Genomic DNA, 13,149 nt, shown 5'->3' with positions numbered 1-13,149 from the left:
ACCTAGTACCCTTGGCAATGGGTCTGCGTGTTCAAAGTCCACTTTTGTAAGATACCACCTAAGGAATTTTTGGTTCATAAAGCAAATTTTTGCATAAATTATTTGGCTTTGCCACCACAGCTTATACTGCAACACGGTGGCTCAGACACGGGATCGCGACACTCCTTTGGGATCCCACGGTTAGCAAGAGAAGGGTCTCAGAGGCAGGGAGTTTCTTAGTTTTCTAGCTCTCTTTACCACAGGGCCCCTGGCCCAAAGGAAGTCTTTCACGGACCCTCAGCAGACCAGCAGGCAGAGGAGTGGCCTGTGGTGGGGGAAGGGAGGGGGAGGGGATTCTGAGTCCAGAATCCTGCCCCTTCCTCACTCAGCCCTTCCAGGAGCTTGGATTGAAAACAATAGCTCTTGCCCAGGCTTCAGCCACCTTCTGCAGACGGAGAAGCCGAGGTCAGAGGGAGGCTGTGAACTCCTCAAGGCCACGTGAGGAGTCCTGGCCAGGCTTCCTGACCCACAGGCTGGCTCTGGATTTTGCACTTTTGTTTCAAGCCGCTTGTGTGTGGACCACTGCCATTTGAACAGACTATGCAATTCCAACTGCCCACATCCAGAAGCATTTTAATAAAAAGGTTTTGTTCGTTTTTTTCCTAACAGGGTTTTAGTTTGATTGCAGTTCACTCACTGTCTGCTAACACCACGGGGGCACTGCCCTGCACCCTAACTAGCAGATTCTCAGGGGTCCGGAAGAATGACTGGCGGCACATCACTGTCTTTTACGTCCACTTCCACCTGGGCCAACTTTGGCTTTTCTGAGAGCAAAGTCTCTCTTAGGATGGTCAGGTTGTTGTCATCTTTGTTTCTGGCCTCGGCCAAGTACAGGACTTCTGGAGTTTGTTTTTCTGGTGACAGCCTCTTTTGATTTCTGGGAGGAGAGAAAACACTATGGAATGTGAGTTCCCTGAGTTGGGGTACCGAGTGTTTGGGGCAGGACTGGGTCTCCCAGGTGGGCTAGTGAGTTTGAGGTAGAAATCCAGTGCCCAGTTCTGGGAACAGTTGCGGGAGAAGCCGAGAAGGTGCCGTGGTGTTTGGCAGAGAAACATCTTACACTTGTCTGTGTGTCACCTTACCAAACCCTCAGCGCCACCTGTGAGCTCAACTACTATTGCTCCCCTTACAGGCGATGTAATGGGGCTCAGAGGGCCAAAGGAGCACATGCCTGGGACGTACGTTTAAGTTTCCTGACCCTGAGTCCCGTGTTCTTTTCACCAAACCACATTTTCTCATCGCAGGGCTGTCGTCCTACTTAGTGCAGGTCCTTGTCACCCCACACCCCATCCCCACCCTCACTCCACCCCATCTCTAGACAAGCTAATCAGGAAATTCCTAACTAATCTTCCTGCCGCTAGGTGCTCACTTCTCCAAACTGGCCTACACACACCAAATCACGATTCTAAAGTCCCTGTGCGTACACACCACTCCCCAGCTCAAGCGCCTTCAGTGGCTCCCCACTCCCACTTCCTTAACCTGGCATTCAAGATCCAGTCTTCCTTCCAATAACCTTCCCAAATGTCTCCCCTCTGAGGTGGTTCTACTCAAAGTATCCACCTCTAGGTTTCCTGGCCATAGTAGAGGGACCCGGCTGTGGTTAGAGCCGACCGCCCAATCTGCTTCGGCCATAGGGGAGTATCTCAGTGTCTGCTGCTTCTGAGGACACCTGCCTTGTCTCTGAAGTGACCTTGTCGAGGGGGATGCTTCCTGACAGGGTGAGAGAGGAAAGGTCACCTTCTTAGAGGCTGTACCCTCTGGGTCTTTTTATATCCTGCATCCAGACTGATCTTGCTAAAACATAAGCCATTCATGTCCCTGTGCAGAGCTCTTCTTTGGCTCCCCAATGCCCATGGGCTAGAACCTGAACTCCTTAGGATGGCCCCCAGGGCCTGTTCACTCTGGGCTCTGCTGCCTCTTGGCCTCCTCCTCCCCCTGCCCTCCCCACACTCCACACTGCAGCCTCACGGGCCCTCCTCCTCCCGCCTCGAGCTTGGTGTGTGCTGTCCCTTGGTCTGGAAGGCTTCCATAGCCCACCCTCGCTCTCTCTCTTTTTGCCCCGCAGGCCCCAGATCCCATCTCTGTGCTCCCACAATACTCTGTATGTCCCACAGTTGCCACCTGTCACTCTAAACTACAATTATCTCCCCACCAAACTGTAAACTCCATAAGACCAGGGCTGAATCTATCTTGCCCAGCCCTGCAGCCCCCGCTCTCAGTGCGGAGCTTAGCGCAGGGCAGGTGCTCAGCTTATTCTGTGGAATGAATGATGACTGGGCCATAGCAGTTCGTAACGACTAGTTAACAATGCGAGCAAAGGGCACTGGGTTATTTCTTTCTGGCTTTACAGCAGAACTGTGAGGAGGATTCATAGATGACATAAAATACAGCACAGAAGGAAGAGCACGGAGGTTAGGCCAACCCTTCCATGGATCCTCAGTGACCTTATTCTGTACAGTGGGAATAGGTAATTTGTGCCAACCCCACCTTACAGGGCTGTCTTGATCAAGTGAGAGAATGTGAAGGTGCCTTTAAAATTGTAAAACATGATACAGATCTGAGGGAGAGATTCTCATTATTATTGTTTCAAAGTTACTGCTAGTTACTAGGGCTATAGTAACTGTTGAATGAATGGGAATGAGTGAACCAAGCATTTATTGAATAACTTCTAGAGCCAGACTTTGTGCCAGTTGCTTGGGGAAACAAATTGAGTCAAATGTGGTCCCTGCCTTCAAGGAGCTCTCAGAAGTTAGCCCTGGAATCATCCAGAGAGTTTAACAAAATGCCAATGCCCAGGTCCCACCCTTTGTGGCAGAATCTCCAAGGCGAGGTACAGATTTCTGTGTTTTTAATGTTCCTCCTCAGGTGATTTGGTTGTGTATCCAGGGTTAAGGAGTACTGTTGTTATAAAGATGTCAGAGTTACCCCAGGAGCACCGACGGATCTTAGGTCTCTTTCCGTGCCCTGCATTTGGCCTTGGAGCAGCATAAGCCTTTCCCCTTTAAGAACAGCCCTAACTGCAAAAGCCCCCACTGTGCACTCGCCACAATCCTAGGAGGAGGGAATCCGTTATTACTGCCATTTATAGAAGAAGAAGCTGGCTTGGAGATATTGAGTGTCTTGCCCAGCTGCTGAGTGGCAGAACTGGAATTTGAACCCAGCTTGTGTGACTCCAGAGCCAGAGATCCTGACTTCTGAGATACACCACCAGCCCGCGCCCTGTTTGCTGGCCAGGGCCAAGGAGTGTCATCAGGGACAGTTGCCAGTTTTTCAGCAGCTTTGGGTTCTCACAGGACCCTAAAGGATGCATTTTGCTGTCCCAAAGGGTGGACAGCCAAGGCCCCTAGATGACCCCTCTCTAGGTTTCCTTTGGGAGGGCAGGGCCCACCCCCTCCAGAGACCACCCCCAGACCAGCTCCTCACCTTTTTGCCTGGGTGTTCCTTCTCAAGAAGACAATGCTTATCACGACCACCACGGCCACCAGGACAAACATGGAACTATTCCAAGGAGTTGCTGGGGAGGGACACACAGGACAGAACCTTGAGGAGAGGCTGGGTGCCCTTCAGGCCCCTAACAGACCAGCTCACAGCATCAACCTTCCTGTGCTGTGGGCCAGGTATCGTAGAGAGACTCTAAGCTGAAAATGAGCCCCCTGCCCTGCGGGAACTCCCAGTCCAGTGTTGGGCGGGGAGAGGGAGATAAGATCTCTGCTCTGAAGAAGCTCTCATCTACCTGGGGGAGACAGCACTGCAGCTGGGTAATAATAGTGGGCAAAGGAGGAGTGTGGGTGAAGACAAACTTCACAGTCTTCAGAGTTTTGCTAGGAGCTAGCCAAGTGCAGTACAAGGGGAAAAGGAAGGAAGGGAGGGAGGGAGGGAAGGAGGGAGGGAGGAAAGAAAGAAGGGGTGGCAGTTAAATTGGATTCAACACATTGCCCACAGACATGTGAAGTGGCTAATCTGAATTTGGAGAATCAAGATTGGTCCACACTGTACCCAAGTGAGGCAGGATCTAGCTTCAGAGCTTTTGCGTTTGCTGTTCCCTCTACCAGGAATGTTCTTCCCCCACATAATCTGCATGGCTAATTCCTTCACCTCCTGCAAGCTTTACTCAAACACCACCTTCTTGGGGAGGCCTTCCTTGACCACATTATGTTCCCTGCAGCACACCTGCTATTCCCTTTCTCCACTTAATTTTTCTCCGTATTATGCATCACCAGCACACTATGCATTTTAGTCATTTGTTGATTTTCTGTCTCTTTCACTAGAAGGTATGCTCCATGAGGGCAGAGATTTTTGTTTTTTCCCTTCTGTAACCCCAGTGCTGAGAACAGTGCCTGGTGCACAGAAGGAACTTAATAAATATTTGTGAATGACAGGATGGATGAGTAAATGAGTGGCCAGCCCTGAGAAGAGGAGGGTGCAATTTAGCCAGACCCCTCTGGGTAGTGAGACCCCTCAGCCTCGGTCCCTGGCTTAGAGGAAACGTGCAGTCTGCTGCAGAGGAGGGGACCATGAAGGGGGCTTCAACCAGATTCCTCTCTTTGTGTTGTGTCCACCACTTACCATCTTCTACACGAAAATACCAAAGCATTTCTTCCAGCAGCTCCTGAGGCACCTCGGTGCCAGGTGGGGCTCCAGTAAGCTCCTCATTGTAGCCCATGCCACTGCTCCTGATTGGGGTATATTTCTGCCAACAAATTCCTTAGGCCCCTTCGCCCCCAGGTGCTCTCCTGGCCTCCTAGGTTCTGGCTCTTTGCAAAGCCCCAAAGCCTGCTGGAGACAAAGCAGAGAGCATAACTGGGTATCCCACCCCAGTTTACTCTCCCCTCCCTGCCCAAACCCAGCTCTCCTCAGGACCAAAACAGCTGGAACTCCCGCAACAGGTGGGGCCTGGAGAAGCAGAGACCATAGAAGTGGGAGTCACTCAAATCTTTATGAAAACTCATCATGTGTGGGGAAGACCTGGGAGTGAGGAGGACTGAGCCACTGATGGGCTGTGGGACTCTTGCAGGGACTCCCATTCTCCAAGAAGAAACTGATATCTAGAATATACAAAGAATTCTCGCAAATTAAGAAGAAAAAGACTAGAATCCTAATAAATGTGTAAAGGATATAAACAGGCAGTTTACAAAATAGGAAACCCAAAAGGCTAGCAAGAATATGAAAATAAACTCTTTGGTAATAACAAGAATGAAAATTAAAACAAAATGAAACACCACTTGACATCTGTTAGATTGGCATAGTTTGGAAGGTAGATAATGCCGTGTGTTGGCGGGGCTCTGGGGCTATAGCCTTAGGCACTGCCAGGGCGTGTAGACTGGGGCAGCCGTCTAGGGAGCAAATTAGTCAAAGTAAGTGTACACATGACCCAGCAGTTCTACTCCTGAGTGCATTTATATCTCAAAGAAAGTATCCCTGAGGATCATAAGGGGGCATGCCACACCGTTTATGAAAATTCACATATGCACACAAAACAACAACACACATTTTACAAAAACACGTTTTTAAAAAGACACATTCAACACATTAGGATAATTATCACTGGGGGTGGGGAGAAGAAAAAGGTAACAGAAATGGAGATCCAAGTAAAGAAATAAAACAGGAGAAGGGTTTTGAACAGACCAATCATGAAATCATGTCATAGGGCTAAGAAGACAATGAGGCAAAGAGAGAACAAGAGAGGCCAGAGGCCATCTCAAGTCCCCCCGCTCTGACACTGCCTTCCACTCCAAAACAGCCTTTGGAGGCTCAGCCAGGAACATCCGAAAACAAATGGATGGAAAACAGCCAAACAGAAGAACAAGGTACTAATAAAAAGAGTTTTCTCCATCTCTCCAGCTCTGAGAAAACTGAAGAAACATCTACAGGTTTTGAGGGAAAATATTTTGACACAAATATAATATTGAGCTGAGTTTTTCCTATATGAATGATCATTCATGTGTCAAGATAGAGATGGAAGTCAGGGGGAAAGAAAGACTTTTTTTTAGACTTTCAGGGACTCAGATGCCTACTACCTACTTACTCATTTGAAGGATATAATATATATACTGAATAATGGAAAGACAAAGTTACAGGAGTGGCGAATCGATGTGATCTTGTGTTCCAGCCCCAACTGTCTAGAGCACTTGCTAAGAAGGGCTGTGAGTTTCTGTCCAGTCTCCGATGCAGGAGTACCTGGATCAATGAGTAACATTGGCCACAGGCCCCTGTTGCATATGCAGAGCCCCCCTGAATACCCACAGAGAAAAGAGCATGGAGGTCAAGACACCAAACACCAACTCCCTTTGGGGAAGTGGGATGGGGCCTAGACCCATGGGACATCCACTTTGAACACTTCTGTATTGTATACATTTCTTGTGAGCACGTACTGCCTTCGTGAAAGCAATACATGTAATTACATTTTTTAAATGTATGTACTTTGTATGTATATTCTAAATATATATTTTGTGTATTTGTATGTATTTTAAACGTATGTATATACTATCCAAAGAAAACGAAAACACAAATTCGAAAAGATAGATGCAGGGACTTCCCTGGTGACGCAGTGGTTAAGAATCCGCCTGCCAATGCAGAGGACACGGGTTCGAGCCCTGGTCGGGGAAGATCCCACATGCCACGGAGCAACTAAGCCCACGTGCCACAACTACTGCGCTCTAGAGCCCGCAAGCCACAACTACTGAGCCCATGTGCCACAACTACTGAAACCCACGCACCTAAAGCCCATGCTCCGCAACAAGAGAAGCCACCGCAATGAGAAGCCCATGCACCGCAACGAAGAGCAGCCCCCACTCGCCACAACTAGAGAAAGCCCGAGCGCAGCAACGAAGACCCAACGCAGCCATAATTTAATAAATAAATAAATTTATTTATTTATTTTTCAAAAAGAAAAGATAGATGCAACCCAATATTCACAGCAGCATTATTTACAATAGCCAAGATATGGAGGCAACCTAAGTGTCCATCAACTGATGAATGGATAAAGAAGATATGGTATATATATATATATATATATATATAATGGAATACTACTCAGCCATAAAAAAATGAAATTTTGCCATTTGCATCAACATGGATGGACTTGAAGGGTATTATGCTAAGTGAAATAAGTCACAAGAAAGACAAATAAGTGAAATAAGTCATAAGAAAGACAAATACTGTATGATATCACTTATATGTGGAATCTAAAAAATAAAACAGAAAAGAAATAGTGAATATAACAAAAAAGAAACGGACTCAAAGATATAGAGAACAAACTAGTGGTTACCAGTGGGAAGAGGGAAGGGGGAGAGGCAATATATCGGGGTAGGGGATTAAGAGGTACAAACTACTATGTATAAAATAAATAAGCTACAAGGATATACTGCACAGTACAGGGAATAGTTTATAATAACTATAAATGGAGTATAACATTAAAAAATTATGAATCACTATGTTATACACCTGAAACATATAATATTGTAAATAAACTATACCTCAATTAAAAAAGTATGTATATATTGTATTTATACCTTTTGAGACAATTCCAATTTTGGATGTTTAATTAGTGGAACTAATCAAGATGTCAGTTCTTACCAATTTGATCTATAGATAGAGTGCAACCCCAGTCAAAATCCCAGCAAGTTATTTTATGGATATTGACAAACTGGATTTAAAGTTTATATGGAGAGGTAAAAGACCCAGAATAGTCAACACAATCTTGAAGGAGAAGAACAAAGTCAGAGGACTGATGCTTCCCAACTTCAAAACTCACTTTAAAACTACAGTAATCAAGATAGTGCGATACTGGAACCAATCAGATAAGTGTACACATTTGCATGTGGGCTGATGTCCACAGTGGAATGTGTGTTTTAAACATGTATAATATTGTTATAATAAAAATATACTAACAAATGAAACAAACAAAATGATAAGATGGATACAAGTCAGCCCTCCCTGACTGTGTTAGATGCCACAGAAACAAAGGACACAGTTCTCTCAGAGCATTTATCCAGTTTTCTTCTAGAGTGAGCATGGTATTAATATCTCTGCTTTTTAAAAATTATTAACTAAACTTCATGATTTATTTGCATTTCATTTTTCCATGAATGTCTTTTTGCTGCTCCAGGTTCCCATCCAGGATATCATATTGCATTTAGTTGTCATGTCTCCTTAGGCCCCTCCAGGAGATTCCTGCATTTTAAACAGGGCTTAACCATCTGTCATTGGACAGTGATTCCTGACAAAGAACCTGGGCCACCCATCCCCATGGAAGGTTGAAGACACTCACCCTGGGTCCTGGGTTCCGAGGACTTGTCTGATCTGCTGTTGCGAGCAGCACCGATTTCTCTGTTCCTCTTCCTCCTTTCTGGGCAATACCGATGGTCTTTGCACCTGAGCTTTCGCACAGCTGTCACCTAGTGGGCAGCGCTGCAGAGCCTGGGGCAGCCAGGCCCATCTGGTAGCTCTGCATTTAGCACACGCCTGGAGACTTCTCTGTCACTTGGGGGTGACTGACCTCTTGAATGAGAGGTCTCAGATGGCAAACAGGCTCCACCTGACTTTCACAATCAGCAAGAACCAGGAGCCCAGTGCTCTCCTTCTTGTCTATCGGCCTCAAGTAGAAAGAAAACATCCAGACCCTCTTGCCAGCCCAGGGGAATGGGCTGGGGAGGACCCTCCATCTGAAGGTCCCGTCATTGCAGGGGGCTGTGTGGTGTGCCCACTCCAGGCCTCTATTTCCTGGTATTATCAATGTTTAACCACGGAGCAGGGAGCCAAGCCTGGCCTTTTACAGCCTCTGCTTTCTCCCAGTGAGGGTCATGGCCTTCTCTGAATTCCTCACAAGATGCTATAAAATAAGACCTTTGGAGAGTCAGGGGTGGGGAAGGCAAGGCACATGAGGCTGTGTGAGTGACCCAGAGAGGAGGAAGCGGGCCAGGTTGAACAGCGTTGAGTGGGAAGGGTTTGGTGGGGAAGCAGGAGTGAGGTGCTCCCCCAACCAGGCCACATGTATTCAATTCTGATCATCAGTGGGCTTTTCTACCCCCGCCCCCCAGGCTCCTTGCATCTCCAGCATCCCTTGGAGTTGGCTCAGTAAGGAGTAGGGTTCCCATTTCCCAAATGAGGAAGCAGGTTGAGTGACGTCACATGACAGGTGCAAGCTCCTCTACGAGTTAATATTCGTCAACGGTGTGAACGACAGAGAAAAGGAGATGCAACAGGGAACCTAGGGCCAGAATGGACTCCAGCTTCTCATCGTTTCGCAACTCATTCATTCAATAAATATTACTTGAACCCTAGCTGTGTGGACACAAGGTAAACAAGACAGGCAAGGACCCTGGTCTCCTGAAGCTCATACTCTAGGGGACAGACAGGCAACAAAAAAGTAAGTAAAACATAAGATAATTTCAGGTACTGACAATTTCTGTGAATAATTTAAACAACGAAATGATGCAGAAATAGATGGGGGGCTGTGATTACTATATTACTTTACTAAAACTGAATGACAAAGAATTAACTATGCAAAGACCTGGGGCGGCAAGTGAAAAGGCACTGAAGAAATAATGAGCTTAATTAGTTTGAGAAACAAAAAAAAAAGGGCAACGTAGCTGAAGCACAGTGATATGGGGAGGTGGCATGGGATAAAGTTGGAGGCTAGACAGAAACAGAACGTGCAGTAAAACAGAATAAGGAGTATGGATGTAGAGAGAAGCCACTGGAGGTGACATGATCTGACTGATATTTATCCAAGATCACTTGGCCTGCTGGGTGGGGAATGGTTTGTAAGGGAGCGAGAGAGGAGATGGGAGACATTGGGAGGCTCTTGCATTCATCCAGGCAATTGACAGTGGTGGTTTGGACCAGGATAATGACAGCAAAGATGGGGAGAAGTGGTCAGATTCAGGGTACATTTTGGAGAGAAAGGCAGTTGATAGATTTCGGAAGAAAGGAACTCTAACTCTCTTAAGCACAAAAGGAATTCGAAAGGAATTCATTGGCTCATATAACTGGGAAGCGCAGAGTGGAGCTGTCCTTACGGATAGCTGGAACCAGGAGTCTGAAGATCCTTTGCTCTTTCTCTCTAGGTCTCTTCCTGCTTCTCTCTGGGTATCAGGCTCATTCCCACAGGCTGGCCATCTCCTGGTAGCTGGACCAGACTGCAGGAAATCCAGGCTCACACCCTTACAGCTAGAGGAGGAAGGAGTCCCTCTTCTCAACTCCAGTTTGGCAGTTCCTGGGACAGGACCCTAATTGTGCTGGCCTGGGTCACATACCCACGTTTTGGATCAGTTGTTATGGCCAAGGGTGAAGTACTATGGATGCTAGCTCAAATCTCATACCCATCGAGTAGCCAAGAGAGAAAGGCTGTGAGCTGGATAGCCATGCCAGTGTGGGTCCCTAAAGTGACCCCTTGACTACAATCCTCCCAGTCTGCCCTGGGGGAGTGTCACTGGGCTCTTAAGGGGGATTGTGTCCCCTTCAAGAGGCGCCTGCCCCATCCCAGGTTTTCCACTCTTCTACCTGTTTCTCTTTTCTTCCTCCTCTTACTTTAGTTCTCTCTGCTATAGCTCATCCAATAACTATTACTCCGTGTCTGCTCTGTGCCAGGATTCTGCTACTGATGAACAATCACAGTCATTGTCCCTGACTTCATGGAGACTGCAGTCTCATGGGAGTCACACAGGTGGTCACACCAGGGATCACGTAATTGATTGCTGTGTGATAAGGGCCATGAAGGAAACAGAGATGAGAGAACATTACCAACCCCTCCCTTCCTCATAGCTTCAAATATCACTTCTGGACAAATCAATCCTACCTTGGACTCTCCTTTCTTGACCTCTCAAGTTCCTTGTCTCCCTCCCTGGGCAATTAGTAGTGGAATGGAGTAGAAAGAGCTTTGGACTTTCCCCTGCTATTCTAAATCTACCACCTCATAATCCTTCTAATCTCAGTTTAAATATCATCCTGTCAGGGAAACCTTCCATATCAGTTAAGACTTGTGATTGGTTCTGGGTAACAAAGACCCAATTTCAATGGTTAAAATACATAGGGTTTATTTTTTCATATAAGAATTTCAGAGGTAGGGACTTCCCTGCTGGCCCAGTGGGTAAGACTCCACACTCCCAGTGCAGGGGGCCCAGGTACGATCCCTTGTCAGGAAACTAGATCCCACATGCATGGCGAAACTAAGAGTTCACATGCCACAACTAAGAAGCCTGCACGCTGCAACTAAAAAAAAAAAAAGATCCCACAGGCCTCAGCGAAGATCCCGCATGCCACAACTAAGACCTGGTGCAGGCTAAATAAATAAATAAATAATTTTTTTTTTTTTTTAAAAGAAGTTCAGAAGTAGACAGTTACTGATGTCAAAAGCTCAAAGAAATCAGTGCTGATTTCTGAGAATTCCCTCATGGTCCCAAGAAGGCTAATGCAGCCCCTGCCATGATGTCCAAGTTCCAAGCAGACAAAAAGGAAAAAGGGAAGAAGGACAAAAAGATGTGGCTATTAAGTATAATGGACAAATAACCTGCAAGAGAGTAAATTCAGACAACACGGAGAACTACAGAGAAGGACGGCATTCCCATAGAACAGTAGCGGGGCAGCCAGTGGGCTAACCAGGAAACTTTATTGTCAGGGGATTGCCACAGGTCATGCCCAGCAGGATTTGATAACCGTCATGGACCATTGATGGCTACGCAGACTGTAACAGAGCCTGCTAATTGTCCCCTAGAATACATTCTTCCCTTCCTCCTTTTCATAAAAGAACCCTCTGAATTTGAGCGTCATATGGCCACCCAGCTAGAGACTGTATTTCCCAGATCGCTTGCAGTTTTGGGTGGTCCTTTGACTAAGTTTTGGACAAGAGATGAGAGTAGTATACTACTTCTGAATTACTCTCTCCTTTTTTTTTTTTTTTTTGCAATTATGTAAACTTTTAAATTGAAGTATAACCTACATGCAGAAAAGTAAACAAATATTAAGATCTGGCTTAGTGGATTTTTACATGTGAACACACCCATGTGTGGGAACATACACCCTCTAGATCAAGAAATAGAACATTGTGAGAACACAGAGTCTTCTTGTGTCCACTTCTGGTTACTACCCCCCACAAAGACAACCACTATCCTGACTTTTAATACCATAGGTTAGTTTGCCTGTTTTTATATTTTATGTAAATGGAATCAATCGATATGTAATCTTTTGTGTCTGCCTTCTTTGCTCAACATTATATTGTGGTATTCACCCATGTTGTGTGTAGTTGTGGCTCATTCATTCTTGTTTTCAGAATATTCCATCATGTGATTATGCCACACTATTTTTATCTATGGATCCTATTTTTATAAGAGAAATTTCAACCCATCCCTTCTTTCCTCTGTCTGGAACATGAGTATAATGGTAGAAAGAACATCTAAAGGCAAGAGTCATTAAATTACAACATATGGGCCAAATCTAACCTGCAGCCTGTTTTTGTAAATACAGTTTTATTGGAACATGGCGGTGCTCATTTGCTTATGTAATGTTTATGGCTGCTTTTGCATTACATTAGAAGAAATGGGCAGTTGTAGCAATGATTGTATTGTCTGCAAAGCCTAAAATACTTACTATGTGGCCCTTTACAGGAAAATTCTGTGGACCCAGACAATAAGTTAGAAGGGCCTGGTTCCCTGGATGACCTCATGGAGCACAGCAGCCTACCTGCCCTGGAGCTGTCCACCTCTGGAGTGTTATGTGTGAGAGAGGTAAACTTTGGTATGATTTGAGGCACTGTGTTTGAGATCTCTTTGTTACAGAAACTTAGTCTGTACTGTAACTAATACATACATTATTTATGCTCAGTGACTGCTGAATTAGTGAATGCCATGCTATCAGAAGAACTAAATTCTAGTCTAGTTCACCTTTGCTATGACCAGCCATAGGGCCTTGGACCTTGAACCTCTTTTTCTTACCAAACCATATAAGCTTCAAAGAGGAGTAAAAAGGAAACGTATCTAAGAAATTATTACCACGAGGGGTCAATTGTGTAATGACAAAATCCAGGCCCTTTAAACTCAGGGGGTTTTTCACCTGGGGTTAACCAGTTAGCTTTTCTGCTAAATGAATAATAGGTAAAACTCAATATGAAGGGAG

At 45.9% G+C, this 13,149-nt stretch overlaps 1 protein-coding gene across 1 annotated transcript; it reads right to left on the bottom strand.

The window, feature by feature from the left end:
* Positions 1 to 724: 724 nt before the first annotated feature.
* On the bottom strand, positions 725 to 5,913 carry SLC51B (SLC51 subunit beta). The gene is made up of 3 exons (XM_082647734.1): positions 4,606 to 5,913; positions 3,463 to 3,553; positions 725 to 916 (listed from the first exon to the last, which is right to left on the bottom strand). Exons 1-3 carry the CDS (start codon positions 4,700 to 4,702, stop codon positions 727 to 729), a joined length of 378 nt encoding a protein of 125 aa, XP_082503860.1. The 5' UTR covers positions 4,703 to 5,913; the 3' UTR covers positions 725 to 726.
* Positions 5,914 to 13,149: the final 7,236 nt, after the last annotated feature.

Source organism: Grampus griseus (assembly GCF_964374135.1).
Source record: "Grampus griseus genome assembly, chromosome: 2".
Taxonomy (NCBI): Eukaryota; Metazoa; Chordata; class Mammalia; order Artiodactyla; family Delphinidae; genus Grampus; species Grampus griseus.
This window is presented reverse-complemented; position numbering and strand designations above follow the sequence as displayed.